This window comes from Microchirus variegatus (assembly GCF_963457635.1).
Source record: "Microchirus variegatus genome assembly, chromosome: 7".
Lineage (NCBI taxonomy): Eukaryota > Metazoa > Chordata > Actinopteri > Pleuronectiformes > Soleidae > Microchirus > Microchirus variegatus.
Window position 1 is genome coordinate 28,261,728 of NC_139808.1, and position 26,042 is coordinate 28,287,769.

General features: G+C 40.5%; 1 protein-coding gene across 1 annotated transcript; it reads left to right on the plus strand.

Moving 5' to 3' along the window:
* The first annotated feature begins 10,526 nt into the window (after positions 1-10,526).
* cdan1 (codanin 1) lies at positions 10,527-25,543 on the plus strand. The gene is made up of 28 exons (XM_083892203.1): positions 10,527-10,646; positions 11,954-12,687; positions 12,775-12,975; positions 13,053-13,243; positions 13,864-13,980; positions 14,067-14,145; positions 14,252-14,372; positions 14,557-14,666; positions 14,742-14,831; positions 14,926-15,001; positions 15,449-15,654; positions 15,751-15,883; positions 15,972-16,115; positions 16,270-16,436; positions 17,520-17,601; positions 17,678-17,767; positions 17,861-17,915; positions 18,401-18,537; positions 19,417-19,520; positions 19,816-19,965; positions 20,992-21,055; positions 21,143-21,221; positions 22,160-22,392; positions 23,022-23,129; positions 23,210-23,273; positions 23,350-23,561; positions 24,534-24,642; positions 24,738-25,543. The coding sequence occupies exons 1-28, from the start codon at positions 10,569-10,571 to the stop codon at positions 24,911-24,913; spliced, it is 4,110 nt and encodes a 1,369-aa protein (XP_083748329.1). The 5' UTR covers positions 10,527-10,568; the 3' UTR covers positions 24,914-25,543.
* The last annotated feature ends 499 nt before the right edge of the window (positions 25,544-26,042 follow it).

Below are 26,042 nucleotides of genomic sequence, written 5' to 3' on the forward strand. Positions count from 1 at the left end.
TTGTGACGCCACGGCAGACGAGGGAAGACTCTATTTATGACAGGGGAACAACCAGAGTTAGAGCTGCAACTAATGATTGTTTTCATAATCGATTAATCTGTTGATTATTTTCTCAATTAATCCATGAATCATACGGTCCAAGAACCAAAATGATTCAGTTTTAAAGATTTGTTTCACATTTAAGAAACTGAAACAATCAGAAATCTTGTTTTTATCATGAAAAAAGCTTCAAACGATTAACTTTTATCAAAATAGTTGATGATTAATCGATTAATAATCGATTAATAATCGATTAATAACCCCCCGCTCCCTTCACTCCTTCTGTTTGCACACAGGGTTTTTAATTGTTTATTTTTGTTCAGAATCAAAGGAGAATTCCCGCCATTTTAGTCTCAAATGTCCGTAAAAAAGTAGTCAGAGACACGCGTCGACGACGTCTCCTGAGACCAAACGCTTCTTCATTTGAGTGAAACGATGATATTTGAGCAGACAAACTACTGTACATGGACACGCCAGGTCCTCCTTTTATACTTGTTACAAAAAAAAAAAGTAGTGTAGCTGCAAAACTAAAAACGCAAGGTGTTTTTTAAACGCATACATCGATAGTTCATTGAGCCGCTAGGCCACATAAATGGATCCATGTTCCCCCGCCGCCCTCTGCTAAACCTTCCTGCATCACAGTATAACGTGACTAACTTATTTATCCCCAGTATTAATGCACTTGGATCACACTGATGGAAGATTCCAGCCTGGGGTTGGAGACAACAGGGCAGTAATGATATTTACATTATGAGATGCGTGAATGCATAAAGCCTGAACTTTTCTTGTGTGTACAGTTGTATTTATTGAGATATTTATTTATTTTAATGCCTAAGAGACACTTAATGACTCCCCCCCCCCCCCCCGTCTGTGCCATCATGGATGTGCTTTTGTTTTCTTTGTTGTCGCACTTTTGCGTACGTTTAATCGAAGGGAAGACGCCGCAGCGGTCCTTCGTACAATCAGTCATATGAAGTACTCGTGTGGGACACACGCGCCTTTTTGTGCCTACTGTGTTTCTGAGAAGGTAATCTGAAGGCGTCGTCGAAACACGTGTTTGGTATTCGTGTGTAGTAGCAGCAGCAGTGAGCTTTAAAGAACGCTACGTACATTAGTGAGGAGTAACGTTCAGAGTCACAGCACGTGCCTTGGCACTTTGGGCAGCTTGAGGATTCACTCCACCAGTATTCTTTTATGTCGAAAATACGCAAACGCGCAATTAAAAATCTGACACAATTAACGGAGACGGAATTATCTTGAACATTGAACTAATGTGAATCCCAAACCTCAAAACTACTATTTTGTCAAGTATTACTGAAAGTATTGGCCAATTTTGGCCAAAATTTTACAAAAAATTTTTTTTTTTTAAATCCAAAATTTGAAGTCGTACTATAGTATATCGTCCAAAATTTCACAAAGTAAAAAAAATTGGGCCAAAATTTGACATAAAAGTGAAAATATTATTTTTCAAAATTTAACAAAAAAGTTTTTAAAAAATGTGTCCAAAATTTGACAAAAAAGTAAAACGATTATTTTGTCCAAATTTGACTAAAAAGTAAAAAAAATATTTTGTCCAAATTTGACAAAAAAGTAAAAAAAGAATTGTCCAAAATGTGACAAAAAAAGTAAAAAAAAAAATTTGGCCAGAATCTGACAAAAAAAGTAAAAAAAGAATTTGTCCAAAAAAGTCATACGGTAGTATGTCGACCAAAATTGGACAAAAATCCCCAAAAAATGTGTCAAAAATTTGACAAAAATTTAAAAACAAATTGTCCAAAATTTAAGTCATACTATAGTATGTCGTCCAAAATTTGACAAAAAAAGTTAAAAAAAAAAAATTGTGTCCAAAATTTGACAAAAATGTCATAGTATAGTATGTCGTCTAAAATGGAGAATTATCTTGAAGTTTTGAAACCTGGCGAGTGTTTGAGATTCAACTTTGAACAAATGTGAATTCCAGACCTCAAAAAACTTTTTATTTAGTAAATTCCAGAAAGAATTGATTCCATATGTAGATAAACGTGTCACACAAAGACAACGATAACGGTCTTTTATACACATAAGACGTATAATTGAACGAGTATTGTTGGTGTTTTAATTCCATAAAACATCCTTCTGTCAGACCAATCTCCTCCAAATCGTCCGCTTTGTAAGACGCTGTTAAAAATAACTCCTCGGCTTCATTCCAGCGCTGCTCTTTTCTCGCATGTTCATCACAGATAAAGACGGAGATCGACGACTGAGTCAAAAAGCTTCAGTTTAATTTCTGTGAATCAGTATTTCTCAATGTTCTTTTCCCCTCCTCCTCCTCCTCCTCCTCCTCCTCGTCCTCACACCTGATGTACGACACTAGTTTCTTGCGCTTCCTGCACTGACCTGAGTTGACTGTGTTGCTGGATAATGACAGATTAGACCTGCACCTGTCCAGATGGGAGGATAGAGAGTGTTTTAAGCACTTGGCAGACGTAGCTTTACGGGAAACGAGGAGGAAAATCACGTTGCCAAATATTTTAGATTAAGTCTTGCAGGTGTGGTTTGACCGACCAACGTTCGCCTTTACAGAGCAGCTACATCTATGATGATGACTCGTCCTGAAGTCCAGACAGCGCTCAGTCAGTCGGCCGCCTTAATGTCTCCTCTGTTCACCTCCTCGGTGCAGTAGTGAGGGACGACTGAGCCGTGTCTGCGTTTTGGAGATCAAGCCCAAACTGAGCCTTTGTGTCGCTCACCGTGTCTCGCGTTGTGTAAAAATGGCATGTGCTGTGCTTCAAAACCTCCGTTTCTTTTACTGTGAGAGTGCACGGGCGGTTTATTGACTGACTGCACTGTAAAAAAAAAATTGAGAAAACTAAAAATTTCAAGGCAACTTGACGCAAGTTTTTGAGGCTGTAAACTCAAAAATTGATTGCAGCAAGTTAGTGAAATTTTGAGTTTTCTTTTTTACAGTGTGGTCGCTAACAACTAATATTATTTTGTTAGACAAACTTGTAAGTTAGAGCCAACTCAAAATTCTAAGTGTAATTTTTTTAATGTAATTTTTAAATTATCTGAACTAGATTAGTATTAGCCAAACTGTTTGAAAACAGAACTTACAAGTTTGTCTAACAAAATAATATTAGTTGATGGAACTTTTTTAAAGTAATATTGCGAGGAAATTGCCTTGAAATTTTGCGTTTTCCCAACTCTTTCTTTTTTACAGTGTACTCGAACAGCGATCGACCTCTGAATCCTCCCCTCTCTCTTTCTCTGGCTCACGGGTTTCAAGCTTTCAAACTTCAGACCGCTGTCACCGTTTTAATATATATATATATACATATATACATATGTATATATATATATATACATATGTATACCTGTACAAATATCCAAATAATTATTTAAATAAAAAAACAATACCTTATATGCTATAACAAGCTTTGGGGCGAATGGGAGGGACTGACACGAAACAGTGCTGCTGGTATTTAAAGATAATCAGATATTCTTTCATATTATTATTATGATTATTATGATTATTGCACATAGGTGGTGTGTAGTCGTAGTACTAGTGTTACCTTCCCACCAATGAGATTAACCTTTTAAAGTGGCCTTCTTTGACACCGATCGGCCAACGAGAATAAAAACAAACATTTTGACCAATTTTCAAAGATTTCTTTAATAATAATTTATAAATACTTCACAGACGTTATTATTTATTGTGGCCGTTTGTTCATTTCTCCATCCTTTATTGTTATTATTATTTTTTTTTTAATGGTTTAAATGGAACTGTACAGTCACAAGGAAAGAATGTAACAAGTGGGAGTTTTGCATTGTATATAACTGTAATTATTTATGTTGATTCTATCGTTTGTATCATATCAATGCCTTGTACAGTGTTTCTTTCTTCTTCTTTTTGTTGGTTTTGAAATTATTTTGTATTTTATTTTTATAAACTGGTTATAAATAAAATACTCATTTGGCATGCAGACGGAATCTTGTTCAAAGATTGCTCCTGCTTTTAATTCTGACATGTTGAGCACTGGATGATGACATTATAGCATTAAATCATTTGTGTTTTTTTAAATTCATGCACTTGCTTGTCAACTTTTATATCATTTATTATGTCATGGAACATATTTATAATATTTCCCTTTTTATGGGCTGTTAGAATTCAAATTATGTAAATAATTAAAGTAGAGATACATCAGTTTGGCAGTTTTTGATTTAAAATGGAATAGCAAATAATAAGAATATGATTTGTTCAGTTTATATATTCCTTAAAACAAACTCATATTTTTAAAGGTGATTATATGTCAAATATGTCAACAACAAGTGACCCTTAGTGTTTTTTAAATGGTAGCTGCAATCACATCACAGACCTCTGTATTTTGAATTTGAGTGTAGTAACCGTTTTTGGCCACATTGTTACGGCACCTTTAACATATATAAAACTTTTGTTTTTATTCTCTGTTTGAGATGTTTTGAGAGGGGTACTGAGGCTTTTTAGGCCTTACACTCAAATTAAACCTACTGGCTACACCATAGTTCTCAGTAGAGCCAATATAAATACATCCATTCATCCATCTTCTACCACTTTATTCTCCACATGCACTAATGGAGATAAAACTTGACCTGCCAGATTTGTAATAACCTGGTTCCATGGACTAAGAGACGCTCCAGTATCTGACAAAGGTTACATAATCTAACAATATGCAGATCAAAGTTTTAATAATCATCAAAGCTACAAAGGTCAAAGGTCAAAGGTGGCCTTTAAAGTAAAGGTATTTAAAGGTCTTCACAGGCCACTATACCACAGTTCCACAGATCTTTTGGAAGCTGGTGCTTCTGCTTCCTGTTGCAGCTGCACACGTACACGTGATCAAGCCTATTCACTCGCTGGCCCCGACCCCTTCCTCTCAGTGCAGCCGCCGCGCAGCTCCGGTCCAGAATGGCGGCTCTTTTGGAATATCTCCTGTCCGGCAAAGTGGACGTTAAGACGGCGACAGACTGGCTGAAAACGGCCCAGGTGAGTGCAAAACCGTTCGCCGCCGCGTCGGCGACACGTTACGTACGCGGCCGCCCTTTGTGCGGCGTAAGTTGTGACATGACAACGGTCGGAACTCAGTGTAAACAAAACTTTTAGCTACTGAGAGCTAGCGAGCTAATGTAGCCTTTTGTGATGTGTGTGTGGACTCCAGGCGAAGCAGCTCAGCTTTCCCCGGGTTAGGAGGTTTGATTTCGCGTTCAAACACTTCATGTTGTACCTTTGACTCTCGCTACTGTCCTTGTTTGTGGAGGACTGTGCAGTTTGCAAATGTTAGCAATGACACTGTTAGCAACACAAACAGTTGGCTACTTAGCACAGAACATGTCCTGAGGATGTACAGCAAATCATTTATGGACTCACTCCAAAACCTTTGGTTCTCCACGGTTTAACACTTATATTAAATGTGTTGCTTTTCCAGTTCTACACCCCCTTTCCTACAGTTTTCTGGCTACACGTTACGATGTTATTGCAATTAAAAAGCACTGAATCATGCGAGTGGCTTAAAAAGCCTCAGTACCCTTCTCAAAACATCTCAAACAGCATAAAAACAAATGTTTTATACATGTTAAAGTACAGATGAATGGATACTGGCTCTACTGATAACATTGGTGCAGCCAGTAAGTTTAATTTGAGTGTAGGGCTTAAAAAGCCTCAGTACCCCTCTCAAAACATCTTGAACAGAGAAGAAATCAATATTTGGACACTTGTTGCTGACACATTTGACATATAATCACCTTTAAAAACATTTGCCTAGTTATTCAATCATTTGTTTGTTTTAAGGAATATAGAAACTGAACAGATCACATTCTTATCATTTGCTATTCCTGTCAAACTGATGTATCTCTACTTGAATTATTTACAACATTTTGAATTCTAACAGCCCATAAAAGGCAAATATCATCCGATTATGTTCCGTGTCAAAATAAATGTATAAAAGTTGACAAGCGAGTGCATGAATTTTAAAAAACCCCACATGATTTAATGCTATAATGTCATCATCCAGTGCTCAACATGTCAGAATTAAAAGCAAGTGAGGCTGAACCAGACGCTCTTCGAGGCGCTTCAGCCCCAAGCCGTCAGCTCCCATCATGCCGAGCAGGTCGGTGTCCGTGGCGTCCCCAGGAGAGCTGTTCACACGAGGGCCTTTACACATCTACAAGTGAGGGAAAAAAAAGAGATATTTAAGGATTTGAGGCCTAAAATGTGGTCAGTTTTATTCTGAATGAATCAATTAGATCCATGAAGTGTTTTGACCAAAAACCAAAAGATAGTTGGGTTACGGTCATAGATCGAAGAAATTAAGATGAAAGATAATGACTGTCACGATTCATTTTAGAGCTTTTTTCACGATTAAAAAAAGATTTGATTGTTTTAGCTTCTTAAATGTGAATATTTTGTTATTTTGCTCCACATAACAAAGAAATCATTAAAACTGAAGCATTTTCGTTTGTGGACAAAACAAGACATTGGAGAACTTTGTCATTTCAAGGTGTGACAAACGCTGATCAACGTTTTTTTAACATTTTATGGACCAAAACGATTAATGGATGATGAAAATAAACGTTAGTTGCAGCTCTAATTAATGAAGTGATCTATTAAAGTGTTTGTACCTAAACAAGCTGCTTCAGGAACAGACGAGCGAAGAGAGTGGTTTCCAGCCGAGGTCAGCTGACTCACCATTCCTCTAAGAAGAAGAGGAAAGCAGAACAATTCATTATAGAGAGTGAAAATACACAAAATAAATCAACAAAACAATAATAAAATCTTCTGTTGCTTACCTTATCCTGCTTCCTAAAGCAGAATCACCCCGGCTCCATGTGAAAGTCCTCCTCTCAAGACTTCGTAAAAAATGTCTCTGAGAAAACGAGAAACAGAAATGTCAAAATGCTCAAAAAACAGTGACCTTAAGAAAAATGGAAGTGTCCGTATACCTCTGTTTATTGAATGTGTGGAAGGCCTTGTCGCTGCCAAAGTTAGATCTATTGTCTGTCGCCGGGCGGAACGGCACATGACACATGAACGCAATTAACAATGATGGTGACTCCAAATTCCCTCAGACGCACAGATGTCGTCAAGTCCTTCATTAAACACACCACTCCGATGAAGGCTGATCCCAAGCTGAGTGTTGGTATCGTGACAAAAGAGCGCTACAAACTGGAAGCACTTAAAGAGAAGCAAGAGCAAGAAGATGAAGACAAAGAAGAGAATGGAGGAGGAGAAGAAACAGAAGATTGAGCAGAAAATGTTACAGATCGATGAGAAAAATGATAAGCGACAGGCGAAGATGAGAAGGCCGAGCAGAAGGTGGCCCTGAAACGTCTGGAGGAGCTCGAGCAGAAGAAGAAGTTGGAAGAAGATGCAGCAAGCAGAGGAAGAGAAGCGGCTGAAGCTGGAAGAGGAAGAACAGCGTGAACTAGAGCGAGAGCATGTGACAAGCTGCTGCTGAAAGGGAGAGAATTGAAAAAGAAAAAGCTGTGGCTCTCTTTATGTCCTTCCACTTGATTGCTGAGTTGAGGCACCTGTTGAATAAGCAGCCATGGGCGGAGCCACAAAGCACACCAAGAAACAGGATGCCTCACTCGGCACCTTGGCACGTAAACACCAGCCCTCGGGAAAACTAGCATCGACCCACGATGCGGACGACAATCGCGATTCTAATCGTCCACGATTCTGAATCGATTCATAAACTTTTGCAAACGCGACGTGCATTTGTCTAAATGAGCGACCAACCTTACATATGACAAAAGAAGATGTTTGTGAATGAATGAATGAATGTGACTAATCTGATTCATTCTATTAGGACAGTGTTTCCCAACCCTGGTCCTCAGGGAACTCTGCCCTGCCATGTTTTAGATGTTGCCCTGTTTTTTCAAATAATTTAATGTTTCAACTTTTGACTTAAAAAAAAAAAAAAGTCACACAAAGGCAAACTTAAGACAAAAGTTAATATTTATTCATTCAAAACAAATAAAAACTTAAAAATAAGTTGCAAACATAAAAGCTTAGGCTAGCTGCCTTTTTCTCCCAGAAGTTACAAAAATAAACTCTACACAAATAACACAAACTGGTGTTTTTTGTTCAAAATAGAAACTTAAAAAAATCGATTTTGAAGTTTATGAATCGATTCAGAATCGTGGATGATTAGAATAGCGATTCAAATGTCTCATTGAGCCGGACACCGATTGTCGTCCACGTCATGGGTCGATGCTAGTTTTCCGAGGGCTGGTGTTTACGTGCCAAGGTGCCGAGTGAGGCATCCATGTTTCTTGGTGTGCTTTGTGGCTCCGCCTATGTCTGCTTATTCAACAGGTGCCTCAACTCAGCATTTCAAGTGGAAGGACATAAAGAGAGCCACAGCTTTTTCTTTTTCAATTCTCTCCCTTTAAGCAGCAGCTTGACGCTATCGCTCTCGCTCCAGTTCATGGGCTCGCTGTTCTTCCTCTTCCAGCTTCAGCCGCTTCTCTTCCTCTGCTTGCTGCATCTTCTTCCTCCTCGCCTCTTCTTCTGCTCAATCTTCCGTTTCTTCTCCTCCTCCATTCTCTTCATCCTCATCTTCTCGCTCTTTAAGTGCTTCCAGTTTGTAGCGCTCTTTTGTCACGATACCAACACTCGACTTGCGTCCGAGGGAATTTGGAGTCACCATCATTGTTGATTGCGTTCATGTGTCATGTGCCGTTCCGCCCGGTGACAGACGATAGATCTAACTTTGGCAGCGACAAGGCCTTCCACACATTCAAAAAACAGAGGTATACGGACGCTTCCATTTTTCTTAAGGTCACTTTAGCATTTTGACATTTCGGTTTCTCGTTTTCTCAGAGACATTTTCTACGAAGTCTTGAGAGAATGGGAGAACTTTCACATGGAGCCGGGGTGGAACTTTGATTCTGCTTTAGCAAGCAGGATAAGGTAAGCAACACAAGATATTATAATTATGTTTATTTATCTCATGTATTTTCACTCTCATTTGTTCTGCCTTCTTCTTCTTAGAGGAATGGTGAGTCAGCTGACCTCGGCTGGAAACCACTCTCACTTTGCTCGTCTGTTCCTGAAGCAGCTTGTTCAGGTACAAACACTTTAATAGATCACTTAATTAATTAGAGCTGCAACTAATGTTTATTGCAAAGGAAATATTCACATTTAAGAAGCTAAAACAACCAGAAATTGTGTTTTAATCATGAAAAAAGCTCCAAAATGAATCGTTACAGTCATTATCTTTCATTTTAATTTCTTCGATCTATGACCGTAACCCAAATATCTTTGGTTTTTGGCCAAAACCAAACATTTGAGGGAGATTTTATGGATCTAATTGATTCATTCAGAATAAAACTGACCACATTTTAGGCCTCAAATCCTTATATCTCTTTTTCCCCCCCCTCAGCTCTCCTGGGGACGCCACGGACACCGACCTGCTCGGCATGATGGGAGCTGACGGCTTGGGGCGCCTTGGTTCAGCCTCACTCGCTTTTAATTCTGACATGTTGAGCACTGGATGATGACATTATAGCATTAAATTATTATTATTTTTTTTTTTAATTCATGCACTCTCGTGTCAACTTTTGTCATTTATTTTGTCAAGGAACATAATCGGATGGTATTTGCCTTTTTATGGGATGTTTGAATTCAAAATGATGTCAATAATTCAAGTAGAGATACATCAGTTTGACAGTTTTATAATAATAAGAATATGATTTGTTTATATATTTTTTAAAGGTGATTATATGTCAAATATGTCCAGCAAGTCTCGAAATTAGTGTTTTAAATGGTTGCTGCAATCCCATCACAGGAAGTATCCACACCAATAGTGCAGTCTGTCGTCAGCTTCAACTCCAAATTTTAGCCATCTGTACTTGCAAACATAACATATACAAAACATTTGTTTTTCTTCTCTGTTCGAGATGTTTTGAGAGGGGTACTGGGGCTTTTTAGGCCTTACAATCAAATTAAACTTACTGGCTACACCGTTATCAATAAAGTCGGTATAAATACATCATCCATTCATCTGTACTTCAACATATAAAAAACATATGTTTTTATTCTCTGTTCGGGATGTTTTGAGAGGGGTACTGGGGCTTTTTAGGCCTTACACTCAAATTAAACCTACTGGCTACACCATAGTTCTCAGTAGAGCCAATATAAATGCATCCATTCATCCATCTTCTACCACTTTATTCTCCACATGCACTAATGGAGATAAAACTTGATCTGCCAGATTTGTAATAACTTGGTTCCATGGACTAAGAGACACTCCAGTATGTGACATAGGTTACATAATGTAACAATATGCCGATCAAAGCTATGATAATCATCAAAGCTACAAAGGTCAAAGGTGGCCTTTAAAGTAAAGGTAATCAAAGGTCATCGCAGGCCACTATACCACAGTTCCAAAGATCTTTTGGAAGCTGGTGCTTCTGCTTCCTGTTGCAGCTGCACACGTGATCAAGCCTACGTCACTCGTTGGCCCCGCCCCCTTCCTCTCAGAGCAGCCGCCGCGCAGCTCCGGTCCAGAATGGCGGCTCTTTTGGAATATCTCCTGTCCGGCAAAGTGGACGTTAACACAGCGACAGACTGGCTGAAAACGGCCCAGGTGAGTGCGAAACCGTTCACCGCCGCGTCGGCGACACGTTACGTACGCGGCCGCCCTTTGTGCGGCGTAAGTTGTGACATGACAACGGTCGGAACTCAGTGTAAACAAAACTTTTAGCTGCTGAGAGCTAGCGAGCTAATGCAGCCTTGTGTGATGTGTGTGTGTGTGTGTGTGTGGACTCCAGGCGAAGCAGCCCCTTTCCCCCGGGTTAGGAGGTTTGATTTCGCGTTAAAACACTTCATATTGTACCTTTGACGTTTGCTACTGTCCTTGTTGTTGTTGTTGTTTATGGAGGACTGTGCAGTTTGCAAATGTTAGCAATGACACTGTTAGCAACACAAACAGTTGGCTACTTAGCACAGAACATGTCCTGAGGATGTACAGCAAATCATTTATGGATTAACTTGCTCCAAAACCTTTGGTTCTCCACGGTTTAACACTTATATTAAATATGTTGCTTTTCCAGTTCTACACCCCCTTTTCTACAGTTTTCAGGCTACACGTTATGATGTTATTGCAGTTAAAAAGCACTGAATCATGTGACTGACTAGAAAATGCTGTTTATCTCATCAAATATTCAGTCTAAGGGATTTGTTTGTGACACAAGGAGGATAGCATCTTTTTAGTCATTCCAGGGCCTCGTTATTTATATATCTTTACGATTGTTAGTAGGGCTACAGTGATTATTTGATTACTAAATTAGACGTCAGCTATTTTGATATTCGATTATCGATATTTGTGGGGGTTTTCCACAAATGAATAGCCGTCAAAGATACCTGAGATACCTCATTTTAATTTTAACCCTTTAAAGCCCTAACCATTAAATAATTGACAGAAAATTCAATTATTTGAAACGGGAGCCTTTATTAGTCCTTAAATATCATATCGGTTTTTTTTTCTTGAACAAAAAATATACAAACCAATCCAACAAATCCACCAAAAACAATGCAGCAATGGAACTGGCAGGGTGGAGTTTTTATTAATTTTACATTATTTTGAGTGATGGTCGGCTTGAAAACAGTTGTTCAGACAAAGATGCACTCTGCCTTTCTCACAGTGCTTGCATCTCTGTCGGGTTTCCCATCATTTTATACATCTGATTTGTCAAGGAAAAAACGAATGTATCACATATGATACGTTTGGCGTTATAGGGTTAAGGACCAAAGAAGTACTCAGTTAATCGAAAAATGCCCAAATATTGTTTACAAGTGTCACAATGATATTATGACTTCATTTTGGTCAGGATATTCGTAAAGAGGACATTTCCATAGTGTCCCCATGCCTAGTCATGTGTCTCTCTCCCACAGGGCTACGACAGGCTGCCGTTGAGTAAACCCGAGGAGACGGTTCACAAACAAGAGTTTGTCCCTTATCTTTTGAACTTCCTGAGAGAGCAGAGCAGCCAAGCTCTGACCCACGGCCCTCCCACACCTGCCAAGACTCCCAGTCGCAGCAGGCCCTCCTCCGTGCACTCGCAAGGCTTTGCCGAGCGGAAAGGCTGCAGGTCTGCGGGCGATGGAGCGAGTTCGCGCAGCGCCAGCCGCATCCAGCTGTTCTCTCCGGCCACGTCCGTGTCACCCGGGGCTGAGGGCAACGCCGCTGCGGCCGCCACCGGCCGGTCAGATTCCCACTGTCTTAGCGGGGTCAGCGCCTTCAGCAGCCCGTCATCGTTCACCACAAACTGGAGCCCGGCCTCCAGGCCGTCTGAGCGCAGGTCTGGACAGAGGATCAGTCTGGGGGACTACATGGTTCCTTCGTCGGACGCCCAACAAAGCACGAATCAGCAGTCGCAAAAGGGCCGCAAGAGAAGTGGAGGTGGCGCGGCCGGACAAGGGCGACACGGGGCCGGTCGTTTAGGACACCAGGCTGATGAGAATGGATGGTGGGACAGTGGAGGGAGGAGATCGGGTAGAGGAGGAGGAGGAGGAGGAGGAGGGTACAGCAAGAAAGGTGAGCAGGTCTCACCTCCGTCTGCGGGGCAGCTCAACTTCAACAACTTGGAGGATTTTCCTCCTGTCGGGTCATCACCGGTTTCACCAGTGTGAGTTTGTCGTTCAAAACAAAGATTTAATCTACACTGAGTCCATTTTTTTTTAAAACTTTCCTCACAGTTTTCATTCATCTTCAGGGCGTCCAAACCGTCGAGGAGAATCAACCCGACACCGGTCAGTGCAGAGCGGCCGCATTCCAAACCAAAGACCTGTTTCACCTCGACACCATTCAGGAAACTCTGTAGTCCGCCGTCGGAGTCGGACGCTCCTCCAGGGCTGGTGAATGTCAGCAGCTCGTTGAGCCTCCTGGAGGAGAGGGAACTTCTGAGGAAGGAGAAGTCAGTATTCATTCATTCAGACTCATGCAGACGCTGTTCACATATATCATAATGTGTTTATTCTCTTGTTTTTTAAGGACTAAACATGCCCAGCAGGTCACCTCTCCTCTGTCCTCCTCCCTGGACCCTTGCACCCCGACCAAACCCGGACTTAGGACTGGATCCAAAGTCACACCCGACGCTCAGGCAGCTTCTCCAGAACCGTCCAAAGTCACCTTCTCCTTGGAGCTCGATCTCCTGACAGAGCTGTACTGTACCTGTATTTCCGGTAAGTAGCCACAAGGTGTCAGGCTTGCACCAATGTCTAACTCACTTACAACAGTGTTTCCAAACCCTGATTGTCAGGGCACACTGCGCTGCCATGTTTTAGATGTTGCCCTGCTCCAAACACACCTGATTCAGATGAAACATTACATTTTTGAAAAACATTTTTTAACAAAAGTTGGAACATAACATTTAAAAAAAAAAAGACTTAAGTTGAAACATTACTTTAAAAAAAAGGACAAAAGTTAAAACATTAATTAAAAAAATAATAATAATAATAATAATTAAGTCAAAAGTAGCAAGTGACATTTTTTGGAAAAAAAATGGACAATAATTGAAATATATATTACAATTTTTAAAAGTTGAAACATAACATTTTAGATTTTTTTTAACAAAAGTTGAAACATTAAATTTTTTGAAAAAAAAAGACAAAATTGATTTTTATTTTTATTTTTTTTATGACAAAAGTTAAAACATTAAATGATTTGAAAAAAACAGGACAGCATGTAAAACATGGCAGGGCAGTGTTCCCTGAGGAGCAGGGTTGGGAAACGTTGGGATTTATGAAGTATAACCACATAAATGCTGTCACTGAGGATGATTTTGTTTGTTGTTGTTTGACAGAAAACCTTGTGCCAAACATTTTCCTGGAGCTTTTCTTTGTGATGCAGCTGTTAACATCTCGGTCGCCTCACGCTCACAGCGACGAGGAACAGAACAGTTTGTTTGCTGTAAATGCAGGTGTGCCTTTATTTGACATTATTTATATAACTTTTTTTTTTTTTTAATTTAAATACATTAAGCCTCTTTTTTTTGTATATTTTCAGATGTTCTGGAGCGATGTTACCTGAGACCTGTACACAACTGTGTGTACTTTGCAGTCAAAGTTCTGGAGAATCAGTTTCAGTGAGTTTAAAACATGGCATCCTAATAGATGTTAAAATTAATCAGATTAGTGAAGTTCATTCATTCATTCATTCATTCACAAACATCTTCTTTTGTTATATATAAGGTTGGTCGCTCATTTGGACAAGTGCACGTTGCGTCTGCTGGCAGAGAACGAGCGGGTGGCGTCTTTTTCTCCAGGTCTTAGGGACCGTCTCACAAAAGCCCAGGACACGAGCACAGCCAAGGTAACCTGACATTTCTTTTATTTTATAAGCGTATGGTCAACGGTTTATTTCCCCGTGTTACCGACAGCGCTCCTACGCAGCATGGAAAAGTATGGAATTTGATTTCCCAATACCCCAACTACATTCATTATTTGAAGGTGTCTTGTCCCATTTGTTAATTGCACTCATGCGTCTTCTGTTTCAGCTTTCTCCGTCCGTCTCCACTTTCGTTCACTCGGTGCCGTTCCGCCCGGCGACAGACAACAGATCTAACTTTGGCAGCGACAAGGCCTTCCACACATTCAAAAAACAGAGGTATACAGACGCTTGTTTTATTCTTAAGGTCACTTTTTTTTTGCATTTTGACATTTCTGTTTCTCATTTTCTCAGAGACATTTTTTACGAAGTCTTGAGAGAATGGGAGGACTTTCACATGGAGCCGGGGTGGAACTTTGATTCTGCTTTAGGAAGCAGGATAAGGTAAGCAACAGAAGATATTATTATTGTTTTGTTGATTTATCTCATGTATTTTCACTCTCTATAATGAATTGTTCTGCTTTCCTCTTCTTCTTAGAGGAATGGTGAGTCAGCTGACCTCGGCTGGAAACCACTCTCACTTCGCTCGTCTGTTCCTGAAGCAGCTTGTTCAGGTACAAACACTTTAATAGATCACTTCATTAATTAGAGCTGCAACGTTTATTTTCATAATTAATCGTTTGGTCCATAAAATGTTAAAAACCTTGATCATACCTTGAAATGACAAAGTTCTCCAATGTCTTGTTTTGTCCACAAACCAAAATGATTCAGTTTTAATGATTTCTTTGTTATGTGGAGCAAAAAAACAAGGAAAATATTCACATTTAAGAAGCTTAAACGATCAGAAATCTTGTTTTAATCATGAAAAAAGCTTTAAAATGAATCGTGACAGTCATTATCTTTCATTCTAATTTCTTCGATCTACCGTAACCCAAATATCTTTGGTTTTTGGCAAAAACAAAACATTTCAGGGATCTCATCGATTCATTTAGAATAAAACTGACCACATTTTAGGCCTCAAATCCATAAATATCTCTCTTTTTTTCCCCCCTCACTTGTAGATGTGTAAAGGCCCTCGTGTGAACAGCTCTCCTGGGGACGCCGCGGACACCGACCTGCTCGGCATGATGGGAGCTGACGGCTTGGGGCGCCTGAAGCGCCTCGAGGAGCGCCTGGTTCAGCCTCACGCAGTCGTCGGTCCCTGTGCGCCGCCGTCCTTCCCCGGCCCCCAGGGCTTCTTCAGAGACTTCCTACAGATCGCGAGCTGGTGAGCAAACATTAAACATCACTGAACTTTAGTTTAAACATTTGGCAGCGGTTTTTTTGATCCAATTAAACAATTGCCTTTTATTTTGTCTACCAGCTGCCAGCTGAACCAGCACCTACAGGACAGCCTGTGTCAGCAGCTCCTCCAGCTGGACGAGGTGTCTGTCCTGAGCCCCCCTGCGTCCACTGGGGAGGGACAGGGGGAGGCAGATGGGGACATGGAGCAGCAGGTATGCGTTCGTACTGAAATATCTGTGTTTTTGCACGTTAGCGTTTGTCATACAGACTAATTTGGTTGACGCACAATCTCCTCGTCAGGACGAGAAGCAGCGCTTCACGTCGGTGCTCCTCCTCGCTCGTCTGCTGGCCAAGTTTCTCGGGTTCATTTCGTTTCTGCCTTACCAAACGTCTGAGAGACCGTCCAGAGAGATTCAAGAGGCGGCCGTGGCCCTGCGCAGCAAGGTGAGGGGGAAAAGAGAATCGCGAAAGCCAACCTCAAGGATTCATTTAGGAGACTTGGCTTGACTTCCTTGTTTTTAGTCCGCACTTATTTCTGCTGCAAGATCATTTAAATGACTTTACTTTAAACAACTTTTCCCTGTCTTTGGTTCGTCAGAGTGTTCCAGTGCTGGATGTGTGCGCTGTGTTGAGCAACAGCGTGAAAAGGGGACGCACCATCCTGACCGTGCCGTGGCTCGTGGAGTTCCTGTCCATGCTGGACTTCGTCAGTCCTCTGCTGCTCTGCTACAGGACTGCGTTAGGCACGCTGCTGCTACTCTACAGGTAAATCAGGTTCATAAACATCCTAGAATTGTAAAAAGGAGGTAGTTTGATCATAAAAGGGACAGAAAATTGTCAGTAATTATGTGCTATTACAGTTTTCCAGAATAACTTTCAATATCCTGCAGTTATTTAAAATTTACTGCATGTTAAAATAGTGTTTTAACAAAGTTTTATTGTTTTTTTGAGAAAAAATACTGTAGTTGTACACAAACACTAGATTTTTGCATGTTGAAAACAACATTAGTTATGTTTTTTATGCAAAAACAGGCCACACAATTACGAAACTAGGGTAACTACATGCTGTTTCCCAGAATAACTTTCAATATCTGGCAATTATTTACAATTTACTGCATGTCAAAATACTATTTTAACAATCTATTTGTTTTTGTTTTATTGTTCTCTTGAGAAAAAATACTGTAGTTGTACACAAACACCAGATTTTTAAAAGCGTGTTGAAAATGACATTTGTTATGTTCTATGTGCAAAAACAGGCCTAAATTTAAAATGATGAAACTACGTACAGGTGTTTTTCCAACTCTCTCCTCTTGTGTTGATTCTCCAGCTTCCTAAATGAAATTACCGTAATAACCAAACGTCACCGCTTTGACGTGCGACTTCTCAGCTTATGTCAAGCGGTCTGGGTTTTTTTTTATCGCGCAATTACGGCGATGCAGGTGTCATCTGCGTCACGTGTTAAAGGGTTAATTCTACTGCACAAAAACCTGGTTTGTTCACCGGTTATGATCGATAAATGTGTCCCTGACCCTGTCCACCCCTGCTCTTCCACGGTGTACACAACAACACAAATACGTCAGGTCTATAAATAAATAAATAACGTCACGCACTAGAGCGTAACATTGCCAATGTAACTTGGAATTATACATTTATCTTCCAAAGGTGGCGTTTTTCTTTTGAATATCGAAGCGGCAACAAAAATATGATAAATTGCTCATGTAAAAGCACTCAAATTGTGTTTGCAAAATGTGCAATTAATATCTATGGTTCGTGATTTTGCAGAATATAACTGAATAACATCTTTTCCCCATCTCCATAACACTATGAACATGTATTGTTTTCCTGCAGGAGAATGCTGCTGGGCGCCTGTGGAGAAATGTGTTACCTGAACAAGCTTCTCATGGTGTCTATGCTGGGATGGCTCTTCCATGTAAGACACGACTTATTTTCTCATTTTTACAGATTTATTTGCAGCATGTATGTATTAAACTCGTCGTGTTGTGCAGATTCCTGTGATCCCTGAGGACATTTTCTTCACCAATGAGTTCACCAAGGTGGCTCAGCTGGAGGAGAGCGACACGAGTGCTGCAGGACTTGTAAGAAAAAATGATAAACTATAGCAGATATTTACCATATATAGATATTTATTTTTCCCTTTATACTGAGGGGGCTCTCTTTGTTGTTTTCAGGACTGCATTCCCCTCGTGGATCAACAGCTTCTTTATACGTGTTGTCCATTTCTTGGTGAGTCGAAAATGTGTAAATCTTTTATATTTTCCTTTCCTTTTCCAGCTCGCCTCGTCTAAACGGCACAGTTTAGGTTGGTTTTCCACTGCAAAGGGGTTAGGGTTAGCAGCGCTGTTGCGAAAAACACCAGACTCCTGTGTTAAATATTGAGATTTTAGACATTTTCCCTGGTAATTGTTGGAGATTAAGCCACGTTTTTAGGGATTGTTAAGTCTTTTTAACGGACCTACAGTTCGGCTTTGTTTGGCTTGTGTCGGACATCTCTTCCTGTGACGACATTTAAAAAAAGTACCTGGTATCGGGTGTTATCGCTCGTGGAAACACAACTTACTACGCAAAAAATAACCACGATCACTTGTGTCTATCAACAGCCAGACAGGATTAGGTCACATCTGCTCCATTAACTGTGCGTTCGCCACAGATTAACAGCTGTAAATCCGTGTCCCCTCCCCTCCTCCCCTACCTCGTTTCCGTCTGTCCAGGTGAGTTCCGTAAGCTTCTGGCTGCGTTTGTGTCCGGGAGCACGGCCAAAAGTGGAGGAATCATCCGCAAGATCACGCCCACGTCTGCCGAACCGTGGGACGCGGCGACCGCAAACAGGATGCAGCAGAAACCACAGGTGAGCTTGTTATAATAGTCATAATAATAACATAAATGGTGCTGCGTTAAGGGCGTCAACGTTAACGCATGACGCGTTTCCATGACGACTGACTGGGAAAAAGACACGTCATGTTTACGTGACTCCGGATTGTTAAAATGAGTCTCTCAAGTTACGCTAAAGTTTAAAAACAGAGGCACACATACGCAGTGCACAGGTACTCTGGTTCCACTGTAGGCGCGCTAACGGCGCTGAAGGAGCTAGCGCAGCTAACGGCGCTAAATGAGCTAATGCAGATAACGGAGCTAAAGGAGCTAACGCAGATAACAGAACTAACAGTGCTCAAGGAGTTAACTCAGATACCAGAGCTAAAGTAGTGAGTCTCTAAAGTGATGCTAAGTTTTAAATACGGAGGCACACGTACGCAGTACGCTGGTTCCACTGTAGGCGTGCTTAAGGAGCTAGCACAGCTAACGGCGCTAAAGGAGCTAGCGCAGCTAACGGCGCTAAAAGAGCTAACACAGCTAACGGTGCTAAAGGAGTTAATGCAGCTAAAGCACTAAAGGAGCTAACTCGGATAATGGAGCTAAAGTAGTGAGTCTCTAAAGTCACGCTTAAGTTTAAAAATGGAGGCACCCATACGCAGTACACAGGTACGCTGGTTCCACTGTAGGCGCGCTAATGGCGCTAAAGGAGCTAGCACAGCTAACGGAGGTCAGTGGTAAACGGTGCCTGGACTAAGTGTCGTGGCACGTAAACATGACATCACACGCGCCTTTTTCCGGTCAGTCGTCATGGAAACGCGTCATGCGTTAACGAGCGTTAACCTAGTGCCCAGCACTAAAAATAATGTCATAACTTTGCCTGTGTGTGAATATTAAAAGCACTAAAATGTGACAGGTGGACCTGGAGCAGGCCTTCTTTCACAACCAGCCACCGTCGCTGCGTCGCACCGTGGAGTTCGTGGCTGAGAGAATCGGATCCAACAGCGTCAAGCACATGAAGTACGTAACACGCCGCTGTGATTTTTCCACACCCTTTTTATTTTTACTTTACCTTCTTAGAACTTCCTTCAATTCACCTCTCGGAGCAGCAGGTAATCAGTCAGAACATGTGGTTGGTTGCTTACCTGAGAAGCAAGCGACTGCTCGCCGGCACAAATTTACCAGCACTGATGTGAATTCAGTAGGCACATCTTATTTTCAGCATCACTAACACGGAACTGGAGATAATCTTTTTTTGATTTGTTCCATTTCTCTGTCCACTCGTGTGTGTGTGTGTGTTATGTTTTTATGACAGGGCTACTTTAGTGAACGAGCTGGTAGAGAGAGGAGAGAAGATGTTGAGAGACGGACTGCAGACGCCGAAATCCAACGCCGCCAAACTGAACGACTCCATCTGTGCTCAGCTGTGCGACGCAGGATTGGAGGCCCTGCCAAGAGCCACCAGGTAGGTACCACACAATCTCTCACAGGCAACGTAGTAGAGCAGGTTAGTGCTTTTTTATCAGGAAAATCTTTCACAAGTGGAAAGAAGCACCAAAATTTGACTGAATGTACCTCTTGTGTCATTATGTAAATTTCCAATCCTTTTTTGGATCAGAATTTCATTTCCTGGTCCAATTTCAGTGATTTTGGTGTCAAATGATAGGTAAAATTTCTACTTTATTCATCAGAAATCCTTTTTAGATCCTCTTTCTGCCATTTACTAAGAATATTTTCTAAACTAACACAACATTATTCCAGCAAAACGTTGATTACAAATGTACAAAAATGGTCAAAAATCCTGGCATACAGCAAATTAAATGTTGTAACCAATTATAACTTGAACGATCAGAATCAATGTACATTTTTCACTTTATTTTTCGTGTAAATGACAGAAAGACATATTAAAAAGGATTTCTGATTTATAAATTAGAATTTTACCTATCAATTGACTGAAATCGGGCCAGGAAATGAAATTCTGATGTAAAAGATAGTTGGAAATGGTGCCATTTTGACATTTACGTGGCTAATCTGCTCTATCTGTATCTCCATGTCTATAGATTCATGAATGTGTGTCCATTTAATCGTAAAAAATTGCTTCTTTTGAGGTAGTAATCATTAGAGCTGCAGCGATTATTTTCTCGATGAATCGTTTGGTTCAGAAAATGTTTAGAAAACGTTGATCAGCGTTTGTCAAAATCTGGAAATTACGACGTTCTCCAAAGTCTTGTTTTTGTCCACAAACCAAAATGATTCAGTTTTAATGATTTTTTTTTGTTTATGTGGAGCAAAGAAACCAAGAAAATATTCACATTTAAGAAGCTAAAACAATCAGAAATCTTGTTTTAATCATGAAAAAAAGCTTCAACAATGAATCGATTGTGAAAATAGTTGACGATTCATTTAGAAATCGATTAAATGTTTCAGCTCTAATCGTCATGTCTTGTGTTTGGGGATGATCCTATCTCTATGTGTCCTCTCTGATTTGCAGATATTGTTGTGAGAAGAGTCCTGAAGCCATTAGAATCCTGCTGCCTGATGAGACCTCTCCTGCTGTAAGTGCTCATAATGAAATTACCATAAAAAAACACAAAGAATCTTGTAAGCTATTACCATATTTCTGAATCGCTGTCTCGTCGTAGGTCCTGACAACGTCGGAAAACATCACCAAGCGTCTGGCGACGGAGAAAGCCTGCAGCTGGCTCTCTGCCAACATCACAGGTATAATAATTAAATCATGATCAATGCGTGCCATGCCAGCTATTTGAATCCGGTCCAGGTTTTAAGTACATCCAATTCAAACTGGCATTAATCCGCAATGACACGTACAACAATGTGCACTGTACCTTGTTATTTATTGTCCATTGTGTAGCCTTTAATGCACAGAGACGGATGCACTGTGATCATCTGTGAGGTAAATTATTCATGTTGATCCAAGTTTACAGAACGTGGAGGGGGGGTCAGATCTAATATTTCTCCCTGGATTCTGATACCTCGACTCAGGATATTGCCATCTGATACCAGTCCTCTCTTTTTTCCTCTGAAACGAATGCATTTTTTTAATGTAAGAGAACCTGGACATTCACAAGATTAGAAATAATGATAATTAATTAATCATTTTTATTCAAAATTCTAATTTTACCCAGTGAGCTTTCTTCTCAAAAACAAAAAATATCTCAGAATGACTTGAAATTCACCGTAATAATAGTCGGTATCACCCTGAACAAGGATCTGTTGAAATTATTTGCAAATCTCTTAAGGAATAATTTTAATGAATTTTTGAATGTCAGGACATGATCCATTTGCCCTGATGCAGTTTGACAGTGAGCTGACTTTTTTCTCGAAAACAAAAAGTATCTCGGAATGACTTGAAATTTACCATCATAATAGTCGGCATCGCCCTGAACAAGGATCCGTTGAAATTATTTGCAAACCTCTAATTGAATAATTTGAATGAATTTTTGAAAGTCAGGAAATGATCCATTTGCCCTGATGCACTTTGACAGTGAGCTGACTTTTTTCTCAAAACCAAAAAGTATCTCGGAATGACTTGAAATCGTGTTCAAGTTTTCAGTGCTGTGATTATGTTACAGAACATATTGTGTGTGAATGAACGTGGCTAAAGATTCGTCCTGCATTGTGTTTTCTGCCTCCGTCAGCGCTCATAAGACGCGAGTGGAAGAGCAGATACGACCGCGTGATGAAGGCTCTGGGGAGCCCCGCGGCGCCACCAGACTCTGGGGAAGCCGAGCAGGCGGCCGCGGTTCAGCTGGTCACCCAGGAGCAGGCGACGACTCCCAGGAGAAAACAGGGAAGCGAGCGAGTAATATCCTGTCCTCCACGCTGCTGCCACAGTGCCTCACTGCCCTCAGACGTACTCATTGAATTAAAGGTAGGATTCTGTAAAGCTTTTCATTAAGAAGTCGCTGCCGTGAGTCATCCTTGTATCTTAATTTACAGCTTTTATCATTTATCCGCTAAGGCTGCAACGATTAATCGATTACTAAAAGAATCACAGACTATTCTGATCGTTTTTTTGATAATTAAAACCCTTGTTTTTCAGCTGCTTGTCATTTTGAGTAATCAATCGATCGACAAGAGAGGTAGTAGACGAGAGGATTTTTGCCATCCACAGTTCTAGGGTATATAGTATATCAACAACCAAAATAATACTGTTTATAGAGATAGTTATAGTAGTTATATGTCATTTCTGCCACTAGGGGTCTCTAAATCACAACAATAACATCAGGAAATGGAGGGAACTGTGTGTAGTATTTGATAGATGAATCACGTATGAAAAATAATTGTTTCTTGCACCTAATCTGTATACTTATTATTTATTTTATAAAAATACTTTTTTTTTTCTCCCCCTCACTTGTGATATTAGCCTCATTTTCTGTGAACATCTTAGCAGTAGACGAATAACTGGATAATTTAGTTAAAGTCTAACGTTCCTCTTTGATTTTCATGTGTGTACTGAGTATTTTATGCAGATGTTTTTATTTATCTTTTTTAAAACAGGAGTTGCTGAGCATCGCTGTCGGCCCCCGGACTGAAGACGAGCTGCCGATGGAGTCTGAGCTCAGAGTTCTGCTGCAGAGAGTGGGAGACGCACTGGTTTGCAAAAAGGTACATAAATAAAACGCACTCAGATTGAGCAACAAGAGCTGGATTTTTCCCAGTATTGATCACATTTTCCTTTTATTCAGTTCTCAACGGTGGTGTCCGAGCAGATGCTTATAAACACAAGTGTGCTGCTGGCCTGCAAACTAGGTGAGTGTCCCCAAACACGTCTCATATTAACATTATGTTAAAGTATCACTGTTAAAACACACTTTTTCTCGCTCAGTGTCTGCAGAGCTGCCGGTTGCGTGCAGAGAAGGTGACGCTGGTCCTGGTTCTGGTTCAGGTTCTGGTTCGGGGTCAAAGCCTCCTCCCGTCAGAGCGCTACTGGAGCAACTCGCCGAGCTGTGGGAGAGAGACTGCTGCTCCTCCGCCCCCCTCCACATGCTCTTCACCCCACTCACCGTCACCGCTGTGCTGAAGGCCACGGAGACCGAGGTATGACAGCGACTGTGAACTGTGTGTGTGTATAGGTGGGATGGCAATAGCGGAATACACTGGTCAACATCTAATTTATTGTTTAAGTTTGTTTTTTTTTAGCTGATTTAGGATCATTTTGATGTGCTGAATCCAAAAATCACATTGGTTTTGCTCAATCAGGTCAACTTCCTGACCAAAGCTACATATTTGTTTACATGTACGGGTATTGTCATATGATGCAAAAATAATTTTATATTTCTTGCAATAAACCAATTCTGAAGATTTTGCATATGCCAACATATGACTAATTGTTTTTTATATACACATTATATAAGTGAATAAAATGGCTTCAACGAGAAAATCTTGCAAAAATAAGTCTAGCGTATTTTTCTGCTACATCTGCGCTGAATACACCATTGTTCCTAACAGGAATCTAGTCACAAGTTTCATAAAGCGTGCTGACCGTGCTTATTTTTGTATTGAACTTGGTGACCAGGATAAAGCTTGGGCTAAATGTAATCAATTTAGTCAGAAAATCGAATTTTTCAACATCGAATTAGCATAAAAACCGTGATATTTAAAGTTGCCATTTGTAAGAATGTGGCAAAAAAGGGTTACTACATTCAAATTCAAATTACCGAGGTCTTTTAAGGTTTCGTTTTCTGATGTTACTGGCAACCCGTGGTTGCTCGGCAGCTGAGACTCTACTGAATGCAATGATTGGTAGATGGCGGTAGGTGGCGCCACATGCCAAAACATGATTTCAAAACATAAACATGATTTGCAGTCTGCAAAATATTTTTTTATGCAAATATTTTGTCTGTACTGTTGTTGTTGGTGAGTTCGGTTTGTTATATGAACATTATTCCTGAGTCTCTGTGACATATTAGGAGAATTTTACGGCCACTTCCTTTAGATTTATTACATAATGCACCTTTAAATATAGCATGTTTTGCTTTGCCCATTCCTTTCCTTTTTTTGTCTTCTCAGTGGAACAATTACCTCTTCCTGGTTAGAAACCTGGTTGACAGAGGCGTCTTGAGCGAGGAGGTGGTCACATCTCATTGGAAGAAGCTCCAAAAACTCGGCCTTGCTGATGGTGAGGGCTCCACTGCCTTTTTTTATACTATGATACATCTGTGGAAGTGCTCCCTTTTTACAAGTGATTTGACCTATTTGACTTCTTTCTTTCAGTCTCATTTCAGGAGCTGATAGAGAAATTCCAGCTGCAGTCACGGAGCATTACGCTCCCCTTGCCGCTGGCCGAGTTACCAAATCACACGGACATGCTGCAGATCTCGCCTCAGACACGAGAGGGCGCTATGCGGCAGCGCAATCCCGCTGAGTTCCCCCCAAAGTGCTTTGTGTGATTTGAGTCAGATCTGCCAGTTTTGTTGCTCGAGGAGGAAGAAGGAAGGAGATACTTCTGGGGCTAATTCTTGTTGACCATATTTGTTTTTTGTCTGCACGGCCCATCAAAGCTGCTGCGCGGTCGGCTCCTGCGCAAACTTTTGCAAGCCTTTCACACTATTGTTGTTTCTCCTCTTGTGAAGTGTCAGCAGCCTTTCATGAGTCCCTGTGCTCTTTTTTTTTTGCGGCGGAGTTTGTGGTGAAAACCAGAAAAAGCAACTGCCAGTCACTGGTAGTTGCTCAGGGACGTCGCCATCTTGGATTTACCGATCCTTTCCTGCAAGCCAACCTGTATACGTTTGTGTGTCTGCAGGGAAATACGAGTAGATCAAGCATTTCAAAGTATCAAGACAGGAGCAGGGGTATCTATGAGTTTTTGTAGTCAAGAATATAATCTGAGGAAACTCTGCTGTCATACTATGTATTTCTAACGTTGACATGTAAAGGCTTTTACCAGACTCGTCTAGTTTAGGAAACGTTGAATTGTACTGTGCTTCTAAAAATGTGATTTTTGTTGTTGTTAGTTTTTAAACTCGCCCTGAGAAAACGTCTTAATCTCAGTACAGCACTTTCACACTCTGCCTTTGACCTCAGCACTTGTGAGTTGTTTTTTCGCATGTGATATTTCACGAATTTCACAAGACGAGCTTTTGTGAATTTATTGTTATGATATTTTTTAATGAGCGCCGTATTTGATTCTAAATATTTTTACGACGCTGTTGGGTTTAAAATGTATTAATAAAGATTTATTCTCGTTTAAGTGTGTTGTCCTTCACTGTATGAAAAACAACTGCAGTCAAATGGAAAAAACTAATTTTATCGATCTTTTGGGGTCGATATATGGATAACAAAGCCTGATCTAATTGTTTTTATTGTTAAAGGTGCATTATGTAATTAATCTAAAGCAACTGGCCATAAAATCCTCCTAATATGTCACAGAGACTCAGGAATAATGTTCATATAACAAACTGAACTCACCAACAACAACAGTACAGACAAAATATTTGCATTAAAAAAAAACATTTTGCAGTCATGTTTTGGCATGTGACGCCACCTACCGCCTTCTACCAATCATTGCAGTCAGTAGAG

What these genes read in the sequence shown, in the direction of transcription:
- cdan1 (XM_083892203.1), top strand. Translation starts at nt 10,569, where the DNA reads ATGGCGGCTCTTTTGGAATATCTCCTGTCCGGCAAAGTGGACGTTAAC. An exon ending in AGGACACGAGCACAGCCAAG is followed by an intron (nt 14,373 to 14,556) that starts GTAACCTGACAT and finishes CTTCTGTTTCAG; the next exon opens with CTTTCTCCGTCCGTCTCCAC. An exon ending in ACGCTGCTGCTACTCTACAG is followed by an intron (nt 16,437 to 17,519) that starts GTAAATCAGGTT and finishes GTTTTCCTGCAG; the next exon opens with GAGAATGCTGCTGGGCGCCT.